Raw genomic sequence first — 17,635 nt, 5'->3', positions numbered from 1 at the left:
AAGGTTTTGTTGTTTTGCTGTCCATGAACAGCCACTCGGAAGTCGGCGATGGAATATCCAGCAAGGTTAAAATGTTCTGCCACAGGCTTGTGTGCATCTCTGGTACTGGTGTCAGGTAGATGTTCATTCATTCTTACACATACAGATTGCACGATCTGTCCAATGTAGACAACAGAGGGGCACTGCAAGTAGGTGATGGGGTATACAATGTGGTAGAGGTTCAGGTAAATGAACCTCAGATGTTATAAATTGTGTTATTTGGTCCAGTGATAATACCGACTTTACTGATGAGGGGGCACAGCTGGCATCTGGGTCCAGAGCAAGGTCTGGTGCCTTGATGAAAGGAGGAGTCGGGTAGTCTGTTGCTAGAGACACGATTGGAGGTTTGGGAGCATGACAGGTTTGTTCTCTGTAGTTACCTTGAGATGGTTGTTATTTTCCAGGAGAGATTGGAGGTCATTAACTATGTGTCTTAGGTGTTCAAGCTAGGGGCTGTAGGTGACAATCAAAGGGATTCTGCTGTCCTTGTGCTGGGGTTGGTATTGCAGTAGGTTGCAGTAGGGTGCGAGTCCAGGTCTGGCTATACTATGGTAGGGTCATCTTAAGTAGTTAATTGGGTTTCAGATCATATTATGCTCAGACTTCTGCAAACTAAGCAGCAGTGTGGGGAACAACAATAACAGAATATGCTTATTTTAGCTACAGTTGGAGGTGGGCTGTGACCCATTTCAGGGCTTGGTTATAAATCATTTTGGGTAGATGGACTGATTAATGATTAAAATGTGAGTCTCGTATCCAGGGGAGATGCTGTTCTCCTGCCTCCCAGTATCATTATGTGAAATAAGGTATTAAGTAATATTTACTTTAGGCTATTTTTAGAAAAAAACGGAACCGTTTTACAATGATTAAACTGTAAGATCTTCAGGGCTCTGTATTTGTACAGTATTTAGCACAGCTTGGGTCCCTGTGTGCTTCTAGAATCCAGATGTTAATGGTGTTTCTGATTTAAAGTTTTTGGGTTCCACAAACTAGAAGTTGCATGAAACTTCCTAGGCTCCCGGTAGATATTATACTTACGATACAATTTAACACGTTAAAGATTGTTCCATAAATAGAACCCTGTCACATGTTCAGGGATTAATGGTGCAACAAAATGAGAAACCAGTCATCATCTCATTTTGTGGAACACTTTTTTGGAACATCACACTGTAAATTCAGTGTGCGGCAGTGGGGCTTGGCTGACAGCCACATTGAGCAGCCATGCATGAGGTATATGCAGCAGCTTTAGGTGCTGGTGCCAGGAGCCCATCAGTTGATGGGGTTCCTATGCCTCAGCAGGCTGATGGTTGCACAGTGCAGCCCTTCATGGCTGCACTGGGCAGTCTGAAGTATGCCGACACATGGGGAGCCCATCAAGTGGGCTGGGGTTTCTGGTCATAGTCATGGGGCTCACCGTGACTTAGCACTTTTAAGATCCTTGCTCCTCAGTCCCAGAGAGAGCCTGAGAGCAAGGAAACAAACCAGCTGGGTTTGTCTGCACGTGGCTGAGCTGCCAGGTATGGGGTGGGTTAAACTCCCCAGTGGGAGGGGGGAGAGGGAGAGGAAGCAGAAGCCCCTTGGTTCCCTGAGATGGGAACCTTGTTATTGTAACCCACGTAGGTTACAAGATCCTATTAAAATATTTACACTGTTGGGATTCTAGGTCAGACTGCATCACACCGTTATTTAACTATCTGTCGGGGGCCCTAATTGTCAGTACAACTACCACCAATACCATGCTTGAAACCTGCAGTGCAAGGAATTTTCCAAAGTTGCTATTTGTCGTACCCTGTACTTCTGTCTGGCAAGGCTTGAACTAGGCAGCCTGTTATGCAGTCTGCTTCTAGTATCTTCAAGCCTGGCCTACTGTACCCCATCCTTGTCTTGCAGTTGTACACTTTTGAAAAGAGTGGTTTGTGTAGGAAGGAAGATAGGACCCATGTTGGAATTTGTTGCTGTCCCCTTCCTTACCTCTGTTCTGCAAATGGAGACCATGTTTGCTGAGACCACTTCCCATAGGTATATACCATGAATAGAGGAAAGAATAAGGAAAGGTTTCCTCCCTTCTAGATCTACCCACTATGTTATTGTGTAAACAACAGACACTGACACCACTTTCTCTTGGGCCATGTTTTTCAGTGAATGTGGCATCAGCTGCTGTGCCTTGTGCTGAACCCAGGGATGTCTGTGTGTTAAGTATGCTCTGAAGAGGCCTACTGGTTTGGACCTCAGGAGACTTAAACATAGGTCGTCTTGGTTTGTAAATCCCAAAAGGCCTTGTGCACTGATCTGGTTTGCTCAGCCAAGACCAGCTCAGCTGCTTGATCAAGATACCTTATATTCCTGCTTTCCCTGATAATGTATTTATAGGTTCTCAAGTACTTCTTTCCCCTGTCTCCCACCCATGCATTTCATAAATCCTGAAGTGCACTTTGACATTTTAAGGATTGAGGGAAAACAATTCAGTGGATGCAGATTCTTGGAAGATAGTTTTCTTGCAAGATAGGGTTTCCTTAGAATAAAGTTACTTAATTGCATGTTTTTGTCCTCCCTTACAGAGTGCTTAATTGCATTAACACATAGTGCATTTTGTTAGCCAGCCCATGTTTATTACCCTCTGACATCCAGAGGCTAACAGATTTCCTTGAAAAAGCTTTTCCCACCTGACAAAGGAAATACAAGGATGTCAGTGGCCATTAGAGGTATCATAGATTGAAGTCCAGGCATAAGGCTCCTATCAGTTTGTATTGGTAGCAGTAGAAACACAATTTATAAAATACTTTTAAAATAGAACAATTCCTAACTAACAGCATGAGCAATTTGTAAATATTTATAGAGAGATTTGTATGAAAACTGTGCCTGTTTACAATAAACTTTTTTTAAATTTATACCATGTCTTTTGTATAATAAGAAAATGGCTAATATAACTATGAATTCTGAAAACTGTCAGCGTGCATTGTTTCTGAAAACTTAATAAGGCTATAAAATGCGTGGGAGCTTGTAGACTAAGCCAGTGTGAATAGAATGGTGTGTTTCAGATGCACATGTTACAGTTCATAAGCTTTACAGCTTTTTGACTGCTTATTTCTTCCAGATATACAGAAGAGATTATACCCCAGCACCCATGCCTGAAACTTATTAGCAACTGTGAGCAGATGCTTTCCAGCCACGCGTCAAGACGCTTGCTAACCATGGAAAAGGTGAAAGAATTTAAGGTAAATTGTTCCTAGTAGTGTTGTACAAAATAGCGGCTGTTAAATTTGTTAAGGGTTTTCTCTCTTCAGCATTTGATCTTCAGCTCTGCTGTGGTTGAGACTTTTATAACTGGAGTTAGAGGTTTTGTAAAATCACCATGTACCACTTCAAAAAAAGAAAAAAACACATCAGGTTTTTAAGTTGCTGATTTTAATCAAGCACTGTAAAGCAATGATTTGTTTTTTAGTTTTGGTAAACTTGTCATGCAGGGCACACTGGCTGACAGGGTAGGGAGGATCAGTTTGCCTTTGAGTTCAGTGGGGATTGTGAGTGTTTACCTTGGAAAACTTGGTCATTAAATAAACTATAGTCAGTTCTCTTACTTTCTCTTTAGTGGTAAGTTTAATGTTTAGTTCAGTGATAGAAGGGGCATGAACTTTGTGACAGTGGCATTTGGTATAATATCCTACCTCCAACTCCTCTGTAGGAAAGGGAAGAGTTTTTTTAATACTTACAAGCTCTCCTGAGAAGTGTCTCAGATGAGCAGGTCTTATATTCTTGCCATTGTCTTCTGCTTAAACTCTGTTAAAGAAAACATAAACTGAAGAACAGTTTGGAAGCACAGTATTAAGCTATGCCTGCACAAATGGATGTGTCCCGAGATGGAGAACACTGTGGGAGCTGGAGTTAGTGGGAATAGCTGTACACAAAGCAACAGCTGTTTTGAGAAACTACCATGGCCTTGGAAAAAATGACCCTGGAACAGAGCTAGGGCAGCGTTTCCCAAGCTGGAGGTTTACCTCAGTTCATCATGGACCATCATTGCCGCTTCCTGACCCCGTGCTCACTATTGAAGAAGCTAGTGTTTTCTTGGAATAAACTGTTTGAGTGTTCCTGGCATTAGAAGGAATCCTTACCCATCATAGGAAGTGTGGAGGAGGAATGGATAAGTATCATGTCACTTCTTAACTAAACTACCAGCATTGGACTCTCTCTCACCTTGTACAGTCTTAACTAGTTGTAAAAAAGAAAAAGATTTTAAACAATGGGGAAGAGTTGAAGTAGATTCCTGTATGTAGGCCTGCAAGGGGCACACGGTACCTACTCAGCGAAGTTCCTATCCTAATACATAATACCCAACTTAAATTGTCAAGCAGCATTTAAGTTACTGTAACAAATTGCACATGTGTTTCCAAGCAAGTGCAGTTGACTTTGGCAGTAACAAACCAAGAGTTTTAAATTATCTGGAAAAATACATTTTTTTTCTGTTTTATTTTGATACAGTGACAGGTTTGCCATTAGTAGTACACTCAGGTCTGTCTTTATGTGAATTCGTTTGTATGCAACAACCTTAGTTATACCAGAAATTCGCTTTGTGTGAGAAAAATCTGATCTTATGCGAAGTTGGCAGGCAATGAGCTCCCTTCAGGCTGGCAGAGTTCCATCCCTCAGGGAGCTGGGTGGAAGCAGAAGGAAGGTGGTGAGACAGGGGGCACCACGTGCATGTACAGTACATGCATGTGGCCCCAAGTAGCCTCAAGGGTAGCTCCAGCAGGTAAGTGGGGGGACGAGGGGGGCCGGAAGAGTGGAATTGAGGCCCTTGTAGAGAGGGAGCTGGGCAGGGCTGGGGCTGCTGTCCAGCTGAGGGGTGCTTGGGGCCCAGGGCTGCAGTGTGCAGCTGCAGGGCCCCAGTGGGGAGCAGAATGGAGCCCCTGATGGCTTGTTGGGGGAGGGCCAGCTCCTCGCTGCTGCACACACTTTGAAGGGGAAGGAGCAGACGCACGGGCACAGTGGGCCCTGGCCCCGATCCTGGGCCTGGCTTAACTCCTCTCCCTGTCTATTCCCAGTGCCCTACACCCCGCTACCCTGACCATGTGCCTCTTGTGCGCGGGCTTGTGTCTCTCAAAGAGCAGCAGACACAGGAGGTGCATCCCCCGGGCAGTGCAGGACAAGCAGCTGCCATTCCCTGCTGCCCTGCTTCCCTGCCTTGGGTGCTCCTGTAGCCCAGCAGGTGCATCCTGGCACAGCTAAGAACAGTGGGGCTGTGTGGAGAGGCTACAAGCTGCCTGCTGCACCGGTAGGCTGGAGAGGTGCCCGGGGAAGGGAAGCAGGGTAGAGCAGGAGCATTTGCTGCTGCCTGGCTTCCCTCCCTGGATGCCTCTCCCATGTGTGCCGCTGCTTGCAGCACGGAGCTCACAGCCTCTCCGCACAGCAGTTATTATATTGTGTAATTACTGTTTGAATTTGTCATGGTTTGGTGGGCAGGCAGTAGAATGGTGGTGGTACTTATGCCTATTAATTACATGCAGTAATAGATTTGCTTCTTGTGAGATTTTTTCGGAATGCAGCTCTTGCATACAGACCCGAGTGTACTCAAGAACCACATGGTCAAACTTGAACCACTTCACCTTCTGTTTATAGGCATTTGTTATTTAGCACTGTTGTGTGTTGTGTCACCTAGTCTTTTCTCTATTTTGTCAGTTCAATGGCTCACCTGAATTTTAGTTGGCAGGCTTCTTCCTTAGATGAAACTATGCAGTTGTCTCTGCTTGGGGATCCAGATGTCTTTTAGATAGCTTAAGGACACTGAAAAGTAGTACATTGATATGGCATGTGTCCAAGTAATAAGTAAAATTTGTATTGTTAATGTCTTCCACCAAGAAAAGTTTTGATAGTTTCTCGGGTTTGGCATCATGCTCTCTAGGGTATCTTAATCATCATACTTCCTGTTCTTTTTCATATCAAACTAGTTTTGAAGGATGGCATGAAAAAGGAGAACTGGACCTCTGGCAATTTTTTCTTGCTTGTGTGTGTGTTTTTATATGCCAGCATTCTGAGAGTGCCTCTTTAAGGTGTTTAATATCACATCATTTAATTAGGCACTAGTTTCTAGTGCATCTCATCCACAGTATCCAGAAAGAACTATGAAATTTTCATGAAGATAATGATATTTAGATTATACTTAGTCATCATGCAATATTTCTAGTATTTGCCAATATTTATCAGTAATGAGTAAATTATATATGTTACAATAAATACCATATAAACACTCCAAAACCCTATCTCAACAGGAGTTTGACCTGTGGTTGAAAAATTCATCAGCAATGAGTCTGATTGAACTTGTGCTGAAAATCACTTGAAATCTAATTTCAAGAAAGTATTTATGGAAGATGAAATTAGATACTAATTCAATTAAAAATATTGACATTGTAATTTTATAAGGATTTCAAAAACACCCCAGACTAATACAACAATTCATTTTTTTCTAGTCCTGTTCGAAAATAAATCTTTTGCAGCTGATTAAAAAGCTGCTATTTTTTGTAAATTTGCAATAAAATGCAAACTTGTCTAGCACAAATTGGATAAAGCCAATACAAAAAAAATTACTCCAACACAAGCACTGAATGGGCAGGAAGTTTTAAAGAAAACATTTTCAAGTTTTCTTTGGATGAAGGTACCTGTCACAAATAACTCCCCTCTGAATAAATTAATGTGGCCAAATTGGAGGATGTCTTAATAGCCACTTAACTGTATGGATTTGCATAAAATGAACACTGAGAAATTTGATGAATGAAAAAAAGTGAAGATGCCTACCTAAAGAAGGCAAGGTAGAACAGTATGTGCCAGGTGTCATCTTAGCTGAAGAGACAGAGTTCAGATTAGTAATAAGGAATTCTAGTATTTGGAGACTGTAGGCATTCATGTAGAAGGACCAAAGTACATCCAAAAACAAAGCATACAAGTGACTGTTTTCAAAGTAGCTTCAAATTCTGTCACACTTGTGCCTTTTAGTAGAATCTGTTTTGTCTTATGTTTTAGTTTAGATGCAAGTTGGGCCAGTTGAAGCACTTTACATTGTGCCAGATTAATTTCCAAAATACATACAAAATCTATTTACATCACACTGGGAAGAGACAGCAGAAAATGTATAGATAGATCTGTATTGCCTATATTTGGTTTCTAGTTTCAAAGTGAAATTGGGCAGAAATTATTTAACTCCTGTGAAGATAGGACAAAACAATTTCCAGTATTTTTACAGAAATCATCTAGAGACTCCGTATGTATTCTTGAACGAACCAAGCAATTAAACTTTTTAATTCCTGTCATACTGAGTATGTAATTTACTCTTCCACTTACGAAGTTGCCTGTCTTCTGGTTTTGTTGGAGAGACGTCAAGTCACCATATCTGCTTTGCTACTACTATATTACATGAGGCTTTTTAACAGAAATATTTCACATCTGTTTTTCCTGGCAATTATGCTTCTGAAGTTTTTAATCAGTACCTTTGGACACAAGGTCAATAGAGGTAGTGCTGATCGCACTTAAGAGATGTGCCTAAAGACTGCAGGTCAAGATGGAAATGAGGATTTGTCTAACATGCTCTTTCCTAACTGCCCATGAAAAGCTCTGGAGCAGAGTGCTTTAGAGATTTGCAGAGATAAATGATTCCAGCGTGTCTTGTCATATGGTCACTCTAAGAATCTTTATTGAAGTTTCCTCTACTGTATTTACCAGCTTCAGTTGCTAGATATGACCAACCCTGTTGTCCACAGTTTTGAAATGTCTTGGTGTTGTTTATAGCTGTATAGCGTTAGTGCAAGTGGTTTCTATAGCTACTGTTCGGCACCAGATGTAGAGCAGTGGGAAGTTGTGATAAGGGTAGGAAGATTTTTTAAACAAAAGCCGGACATGGATAATTACCCTGAGGCTGAACTGAGGCCCACTAGATTCAGAAAAAAAATTTTTGCATTAGATTTTAATTCTTGCACAAAGTTAAATAATAACAACAACATCACACACAGTTTGTTACTTTTAGTCTTTTTTCCCTCCTTCCCCATCTCTCTGATTTTTTTTGGCAATACACTGTGGTATATTTTTAGTGTTAGTTATAAAATAATCAGTATGAAACTACACAATCTAATAACCTGTAAGCAGTTAGTTGGCTTTTACTTTGACTTCAGCCTTGTTGCTTTTAATTATTACAGGATGCATTATAAGCCATTTTAGGGCATGTGTTGTATAGAAACCAGCAGTTTGGCTGCAGACAGCTGCCCCTGGGGAGGATGTAGATGACTTGAGGTCAATACCAAGGATGTTGAAGAAATCATCATCTTGTTATCAAAGAACTTGACAGTGGGCAAAGGGGGACCTTCAGTATGACCCTTCACTAAAGGGAAAAATCTTGTGCTTTTTTGTAATGCTGCTAAAGAGGGGAGATGCTTACTCAAGTTAGTAGCTGCAGTTCCTTGTTGACCTCTCTGTGTGTCCCAAAGCAGTGCCTTCTAGGTAAATTTCACCAATTTGTCCACAATAACCATTAGATATTATACCTCTAATATATCAGGAAGCAAAGTGACTAACTTTCCTATTCTCACTATTTGTCCTCAAGTAGTATCGGCTATTGTAGCATCCCATTTCCCTCCTCTTTCTAAAGTAAGTAATGTTGAGCATTAAGGAAAGGGAGTTAGAAGGTGATATTTAAAACATGAAAGTTCACCTCTTTGCCCTTGCCTTCTGCTTTGCTTAAAGAGCGGGTGCTAAGGGATCCCTTGTTGACGGAAACTGGCAATTTACTGATCAAAGGGGATTTGACACCAATACTATACTGTGTGAAATCTGCTGTTCTGCTTTCTCCAGGTTTTATTCATTAACAAGGCCCAGGGACCTTCTGTAGCGAGCATGTGGAGAAAGAACATCTTTAAAAAATTGGTAGAATTACTTTTGCAGAAATAAAGCTCATATGTAAAATATACGGACTTCAGCTGTTGTTCAAAAGCAGATTTCAGTTGGGATGGTATGTATGATTTTCTGTGGACATCTATCATTATGTTCTGACTCCCAGTAATTAGTCAACACCCAGCAATATAATGATGTCATTTGAATAAATTACTTCAGAAAGATCTGGCATGTATTTGCTTTTGTGAGATTAAATGCAAACTATTGTCCATGTTCAGATTTTACCTGTTCAGTTTGCCATTCTTTTAGTGGTATTCCAGGGAAAAAATAAATGCACCTCCTAAGTCCACTGGTTTGCCTGCCATGTAAAATAGGTTTTAAATATTAGTATCAAAGTCTGAAATTGAGGAAAGAATTTGATGTTGACCAGCTGGATTCTAGTTTTTTGCTACAGAATTACTGTATGTTCTTGCATACGAACGTACCTTTTCCTGAAATTCAGCTGCTGGAAATTGGAGTGCACATTACAATTGAGGACATATGGTAACAGCAGTTTCAGCTTCTGCCAGTGCTGCACATGAGGCTCCTTAGCTGCTGGTTGTAGAAACTTCTTGTCCTCCTCCCTACCCCCTGCCAACCAAAGGCTTATAGGCAGTCCCTCGCAATTGAGGACCTTCCATGATTGCTTTATCTATGGGTCAACCATTGGGGCATCTTCTTGCTGTCAGTAGCTGGTAAAATCCTTGTCAGAATTCTGTTGAATTACCTTGTGCAACATGTTGAACAAGGTCTCTTGCCTGAGAATCAGTGTGGTTTCAAGAAAGAACGCAGGACCATAGACATGGTGTTTGCAGCTAGTCAACTTCAGGAGAAATGCCAGAAACAGAACCTGTACATGACTGTCATTAACCTGACAAAAGCATTTGATAGTCAATAAGGAGGGCTTTTGGAAGATCATGGCAAAATTTGGTTGCCTGGAGAAATTCATCACAATAGTTTAGAAGTTCCATGATGGCATGCTCACTTGCATTGTGGATGACGGAGGCATCTGAACCGTTCCCGGTCACCAGTGGAGTCAAGCAGGGCTGGGTGTTGGCCCCAACCCTCTTCAGTATGATATTCTCTGCTATGCTTACAGATGCCTTTCTTGACTATGACACTGGGATGTATTTGGGACAGTCCTGGGCGATAGTCTTCCATGAGTTGATGTTGATGCTGCATTTTTTCAAGTTGGCCTTGATAATGTCCTTGAAGCACTTTCTCTGCCTTCCTGTTGAGTATATGCCTTGACTGAGCTGGTAGAATAAAACTTGCTTCGGGAGTCTGGAGTCAGACATCCAGATGAGGTGGCTGTCTCAACAAGTTGATGTCAGATGATCATCAAATCAGTACTTGTTGTGTTTGCTTGCAAGAGGATGCACATGTTGGTGCATCTGCCTTCCCACTGGATTTGAAGGATCTTTTGCAGGCAGTGTTGATGGTACTTCTCCAGTGACTTGAGGTGTCTCCTCTATGTTGTCCATGTCTCGTTTCTGTACAGTAAGATAGGGAATTATGGCTGCTTGATAAACCTTGAGCTTGGTTTCAAATCTCATGTTGCAATCTTCGAACACCCATTTCCTCAGGTGTCCAAAGGATGCCCTTGTACATATGAGGTGATGTTGCATTTTTGCGTCGATGTCAGCCTTCTGCAAGAGATGGCTTCCAAGGTATGGGAAATACTCAGTGTTCTCCAGAGCCTCACCATAAATCTGAATTATTGGAACTGGGGACTGCTTATGAAGTCCTTATTCCTGGAGGACCTGAGTCTTCTGAATGTTAAGCATCAGTCCCATTGTCTTGTATGCCTCAGTAAGATGTCAGTGATTGCCTGAAGGTCTGCTTCCGAGCGAGTGCACACTACAGCATCATCAGCATACTGGAGCTCGATGATTGTGGTTGGGGTGGTCTTGGTCTGTTTTAGCTCTACTCTGACTGGAAGCTTGTTGGTGGTCAGATGTAGCATCGCAATAAGGAATATTGAGAAGAGTGTTGGAGCAATGATGCAGCCTTGCTTAACTCCCGTCTAAGCTTAAAGGGATCTGTAATAGATCTGTTACTGATAACAACCGCTTGCATACTGCTTGCATGCTGTCGGAAAATACTGCTGACTGCTGGAGCATGGCAAGCTCTCCCCAAGGCCTTGTGTACCACAGTAGAGTCTACCTTAAGAGTGTTACCTTGTTCTGATGATGCTCCCTTTGACTGGATACAAGCACATAGCTCTTGTCTTGAATTTTGTTCTAGCTTCTGTTGCAGACTTCTTTCCTTTCTCTGTTTTGATCAGTAGGGTTTATTGCCTTCAAGGCAGTCAAAATCCTTAAACCATGTAGTATTTCCTTTGATTCCTCTTTCCTGTTTTAGAGTAAACATCTGGTTGTGTAATTTTTAGTTTGATTAGGGGTTGCAAAACTGAAGAGGTTAAAAAGCTCAGATCTAGAAATAGTAGTGCCATCTTCTTCAGAAAAAAATCCTTCGCTATCAGAATTGATACAGACTGAAGTGGGGAAAAACAGTCTTACTGTTTTCACCCCTCCTCTTCCTCCTAGTGGAAATGTTTTCTATGCCTAGGATAGTAACACACCATCAGGGTTATGAACCAAAGAAGTGTGTCAGGGCGGGGCACCTCTTACAGGCAACAGAACACCTGCTATAAAGTAATGTATTCTGTAATGGCTTTACCCACGTCACGCTTCTCAACTCGCTCTCTAACTTCTCAGTACACAAATTGGACTGATAAGCACATGGGACGTACTGCTGGTAAGACACGTGTTTGTGTTTTTACACCGTATATTTCCTTTAAGGTTTTAGTTTAGATGGCTATTTTGAGCCAAAGGAAAGTCGGAAAGTAGAACAGTAAATGAAAACAGCGTGCACAGAAACATGTCTGATTGATTGTATCCAGCAGAGGGCAGTTGTGCACGTGCCCACAAATCAGTGCCTTACAAATAAGTTTCCTTACTGAAAGTGCACAGGGTAGGTCTTCAGTGTTGTGCCTTCTAAACTGATGGGTCCCCTGGCAGGACCATGGTTCCAATTGTGTGAATCATGTTCGAGCCAAAAAAAGTTGCATAAACAGTTACTCAGAGATTTTTTTGTAGCATTTTATTTACCATAACAATGTTATGCTCTTGGCTATATCATATAAATAAAAACAAAAGCCAATGCAACGTGGTCACTTTAGAGTAATGGCTAAGGATTGAGACTGGTATTTTTAGTGCCAATTTATTTCCGTTTTATTGTTTGTATTGAAGTGACAAAATATAAAGAAAACTGATAAATAAAACTTGCACCACCTTAATTTCAAGTCCAGTGTGAGAGTGAATAACCTAACTTAGTGCTGGAAGCAGTAAACAAATTTATTCATTAAAAAAAAGCAGTAAGTTAAAAAAAAGCAGTAAGTATTAAAGTAAAACAATAGTAAATCTTGTGTGTGTTCAGGGGAGACATTTTAAGGTTTTCCTTTTCCTGTAGCATTTGGTAGCTTGTGTGAGGTTTCTTATACCAGTTTAGTACTGTTGACAAGCAGAGTAAACTTACATAAACCATAAATGCTAGACTGTCATTTAAAATAGCCAACCCTGCTTCCTTAGAACTCTAGAGTACAGCTTGATATATTTTTAATGTAGATTCTTGATAACAGTACTTAATTAAAACTTAATTGCACAAAGCCAGGAGTTGGTAAACAAAAACTCTCAAGTAAAGTGGCCACAGTAAGTGACTAAAATAAGATTTGTCTTTGTGCATGTGTGTAATGTAAATTTATATAAATGTATATAAAAGTTTCAATCACAAATTTAACATTACAGCTCAGTAAGTTCTGTTGCTGTTTGCTTTATTTATTGTTTTATTTTTTTGCAGAATCTATGTCCATTTTTGCCCTTTTCTGTGTTTGCTTTCCACAAATATTTGAGTGATCAGGTTTTACTATAGTAGTAACATTTGCAGAACCAGTCCTTACATTTTCCTGCATGAGTACTTGGGTACTTATCCAGTCAGTGGGTAATCATATGCTGGTGTTTATCTGAGAAACCAAACCTCAGCTAAAGCAGCACAGCTCAGTTATCAAATGTTCATAGAAAACTGATGGTTGGACCAGAATATGTTTTTAAAAGTTTTGAATTTATGCATCTGATTAAATGATCCACTTGTACAGATTCTTTTGAGAAGCAAAGCTAAATTACATAAAAATTCATTGCAGATCTATTTCTCTAGTCTATTTAAGTTTGAACTTTGGAGTAGAATGCATTTGTTAATTCTGATAGACTTTTTTGTAATTTGTACTACTTATCAAACAACCCACTTTAGAACGATTTTTATAGCTGAGTGCCTGATGTTGACTTTGCAGTAACTTCTAGGACAAATGACAGCATATACTTAAGTCTGCCTTTTGTATTGTGCTACCATACAGGACCAAGATCAGTATTCTCACTTGTTGGACCATCGGTACATGCCATACAAGGGTCACAATTATTTTCGTGACAAGTACTTCAGTGGTGTGACAAAGAGGATTGCCAAGGAAGAAGATGACAACCAGAAGTAACAAAATAAACAGATTAAAATGAAGAAAGAATGAAGACTTTATTTCTTTGTAAAGACATCTGGACATTAACGTTCATCTGTTTCAGAAAGCAAATACTGCTTTTAATATGAAAACAAAATGAAAACCACAACATAAGTTAAGAACAGTTCTTTTTAATTAGCTTTGTTTATAGCAGATTTTATTGTACAAGTTTTTTGAGACTTATTTAATTTATATTTGTCCTTTCAAGTACTAATGATGATTGACTAAAACCATTATTATTATTCTTTTACTATTAACTTTTACAAAAAGTAGTAGTATTGTTTGGCTTCTTAAACTGTGAACATCTGGACTTTTTAGAAACACGTAATGGTGATCAAGGATCATTTATTAGGAAGATAGTTTTAATTATTTTAGGTTGTTTTTTTTTAAATAATACACAATAAAACCAGCAGCGCTTGTTGTGAATTTCTTAAAATTGTTGCATGCAACAGCTTCTCATGTGAATTCTTCCTGACATATCCTAGCCAGCTATATTTAAGAAGAAAAAATCCTCTATGACCTGACAAGGCTTGGCGAGGCTGTTAAGCCCCATGAAGCCTGTCCACATCTGAAGCTCATCTGTACCTTGGATTTGCTCTCGCATTCCTAAACCTTGACTCTTGGTCAAGCCAAATGTCTGTAATTTTTGGTTCAGAAACTAACTGTGATAGTTAAAACAGTAAAAACAACCCCCCAAAAATTCAAGTAATGGTTCTCTAATGGTATTAAACTTAATCAGCTCTTTGAAATTGAAGCTGTATTTCTTAAAGGGAAAACTTTGCTGAATTCACATTGTGTCCATCATGAAAATATCTTGCTTAAAAACCACAAAGCCTATTAATACAGGATGTTAATGGCTTTTTTTGTTTTTGGTGGTCAAATATACTTCAGTAGGGCGTTGGTGAATGTATCTGCTCATTCCAGCCAGATAAAGCCCCCACTTCTTAATTTACTGCAGGCTGTTGTGGTCCTACAGTAATCTGGCTATAGTGGGGAGCTCCGTAAAACCAGTAATATCTAGGCAGGCAAAATCATTGTGCATCTTCTTTAGTCCATTGACTAGTTTCACCTTCTGTGTTACAGCCTTGAATTCCAGCAGGAACAGCTCACATTTTCAGTGACAAATTTGTGTACCCTTCTGGATCTAATCTGTGGTGTGTTGGGAAAGTTTTAAAACAGTGATTTATTTTCAGTATTGTCATTATAAACGACTGTGTGCTGAGATTTAAAGTGGGCCATAATATAATTGTTCTGTTTTAAACTAAGAGTGATATTGAAGCCCAGAAGCTTTTTTTGGCAACAAAATGTGAATTGAGCATTTTCCTAAAAAAAAAAAAAATATGTTGCTGCTGAAACTTGTCCTTTGTAACTTATGACTTTAATTTCATCAGAAATATTTGGTATTTGCTCTTATTTCTCTCAAAAGGACTGAGGGTTAGAGTGCACAGAAGGTATTTCTGCAAATAGACTTGCAATGCATTTATAATTACATCTCTATGAAAATTGGCCTTTTGCAGAAATTAACTCAAGTGGCTGTACAAGACGTGTGGCAATTGAGACTCAGGCCCTGTATGTGTTGAGAGAATGATTTGGTTTGTTTCTACCCTACTTGCTCCAAATAGCATTCCCTTTTGCAGAGCAGGTAATACCTCTTTTGGTAATTCACACATCACAGCTCTTGTTCAGTAACAAAAATTACACTTTCCAGCTGCAGTTACAGATGTAACTGGGGCACTGATGGTAACATCCACTGTTTAAAAATAATGCAGAATAAAAGGTAGCCAAAGAAGCAATTTTCTAGCATCCAGCACCTAAATATCCTGTAGGAGCACCTGAGTTGTCCAAGTTTTTCTGAACCATTTCCTCAAGATCTGACATCCAAGCAGGAGACTGCAATTATGCTTATAATCTATGACCCCTGCAGTTTAGCTAGTTGCGAGGCGGTGACAGAGCCGCCATGCATTCTGTAGTGAAGGACTGTTTCATCTTTGCATAATTTTGTCTCTACTGCAGATGGATGGTTCTCCTTCCTCAGGCAGAAATTGGCTATTAGCAGCAGGAGTTTTGGGCATCTTCTGTCCATGCTGATTCCATTGCCTCTCTCCCCGAGGTTCCAGTTTCCTGCCGCTGGCAGAGATGGGTCATTCAGAAGTGTGCTTTACGCTCATTCCTGTCAGTCTGTCCTTCAAGGCTATTTGTGCCATTTTCCATTTTTTTTTAAATGTTGTTTTTGGACTCTTTGGTCTTGCCTCTTTCAGTTACTACAGCATATGGACAGAAGAGGAGGTTGGAGCCCCTTGCTGGCAGAGCTGTAAAGAGGTTATGCAGGCAGAGAGTGCATCCTGCCCCCTGTCTGCTAGACAGAAGTTTATAGAGTTTGGGAGGGGGGAAGGGCAGGGAAGAGAGACAGACTGAGCCTTTGCCCTCGCTACATTCCCTCCTCCCTAGCTGTGACGTGCCTAGGCTGCCATACCCAATACATGAATACCTAGGAGATTATGAAGGGGAGCACAGAGGTGTAATAAGAACCAGGAAATGGTGATTCTCCAGGTGAACTGGCTGTGCAAGGAGGTTTCCTGTGTGAATCTGATCCAACTCACTTGACTGGCAGGACTCCTGGTAACTTCAGGGAGATTTCAGAATTCTTTTTTCCATGGCCACTTTGCCCAGCCAAGAGCAGCTGCTGTACAGGAAAACCCCTGGTACTTTATTCCCTGCTCCTTTTACCTGTAGCTTCTAATGTAGAAAGACTAGATTGACCTATATGCTTCTGCTATGTATTGACCTGTTGCTGAGTTGCTTGTAATCATGTACACATGATTACAGAGGGGTAGAAATATGATGATGGTCTTGAGATTCTGCCTGTTGTTATGGTTCCCTGCTCCTCCTTTCAAAGGCTGTTTGTAAATTGGCTTCTGCTGTATAGACTGCAAGGCCCAGATCCTGTTGTGCATCTCAAGTGGCACTTAAACTGCATGCCATCCTGAGCAACAGCCACAATTCTGCTGAGGCACCAAGATTCCTTAAGTGCATCAGTTTTAGCTTGAAGAGAAGTATAGGTGACAGACATGGACTTCCCTGTGTTCTCAGAAACCGTCCAGCGCAGTTACTTGAGCACCTAACTCTACTTAGACCTCAGCTGCTCAGTTGTGATCCAATTCCATGCAAGTTCTTGAATCAAAGAAAATCCATGTGCAACAACTGTTTGATGTTCAGAGCGATGATGATACTAGCCCCCTCTTGCTCAGTAGCTGAGTGGCTAATGGTAGTAGTACCCAACCTACCAGCACAGGCCAGATGAGTGGTGCAGGGTCGATTCGTGGGTCTGATCCCATTCAGGGTTGGTCTGCGGGTGTGACCCTGCTGTGGGTCTGGACACACAGCAGCCTGACCCTGCACACCTAGATCCAGCTGCTGAACAACCCCACACACCAGCGCAATCTAACTTGTAGGGTCACATCCAGCCCATACAGACCCCACAGGTCCAGAAATTTGGCAGCAAGGGAGTGGCAATTAATGCTTCTATCACTCCCCCACTGCCAAATTTCTCAACCTGTGGGGAGCCCTGAAGGCCAGATGACATGGCTGCTAGGGGGTGGTAACAGAAGCAGTGCAGTGCAGTGCCTTGCATATGGCTGCTGCTGATACAGGAGAGGTGTGGGGCTGCTTCTTGTGCCATAGCATTGACTCCCCTGGGGCTGCTATTTTGACATCCTCTCTAAGTTGGCACAGGGACCTGGTGCCATGTTTACCAACCCCTCTCCTTGTTATGCGACTGGGTCATGTGGAAACAGCTGATACATTCACTCGGACATCAGAGAACTTTTCTGGCTTAATTCTTAATAAGGAAAAGAGAATCTCCTTATTAGTCCACTGTTGGACAAGAAGGTCCTGAATTTGGAATCTTCTCTTTCTACTATACTGGGATCATATTCTTTTGGGTCTCCTGCTGCTTCCATATTCTACATTCCCAATCAGTAGATTCTTCTAAAACACCTTCGTGAAAAACATCTGTATCAGATAGCTTGAATCCATTCTCAGGCCAGGTAATTCGTAGGAAAGGGGATACTTTCATAGGGTTCACACTTCTGAAGGATTCAATATTTCCATTCTCCCCTACCC

The 17,635-nt window shown here is 41.1% G+C and overlaps 1 protein-coding gene across 1 annotated transcript in view; it reads left to right on the top strand.

The window, feature by feature from the left end:
* TRMT11 (tRNA methyltransferase 11 homolog) overlaps positions 1-14,262 on the top strand; it is a 51,309-nt gene extending 37,047 nt beyond the window's left edge. The window contains exons 13-14 of the mRNA XM_019520315.1: positions 3,134-3,254; positions 13,361-14,262. Of these exons, the coding sequence (XP_019375860.1) occupies positions 3,134-3,254; positions 13,361-13,492 (253 nt within the window). The 3' untranslated portion in view covers positions 13,493-14,262. The remainder of the gene's footprint in view (positions 1-3,133; positions 3,255-13,360) is intronic.
* Positions 14,263-17,635: the final 3,373 nt, after the last annotated feature.

Source organism: Gavialis gangeticus, unplaced genomic scaffold, assembly GCF_001723915.1.
Source record: "Gavialis gangeticus isolate Ggan-Ray unplaced genomic scaffold, GavGan_comp1, whole genome shotgun sequence".
NCBI classification, from domain to species: domain Eukaryota; kingdom Metazoa; phylum Chordata; order Crocodylia; family Gavialidae; genus Gavialis; species Gavialis gangeticus.
Note: the sequence above shows the minus strand (reverse complement) of the source record. Positions and strands in the feature narration are given on the sequence as shown.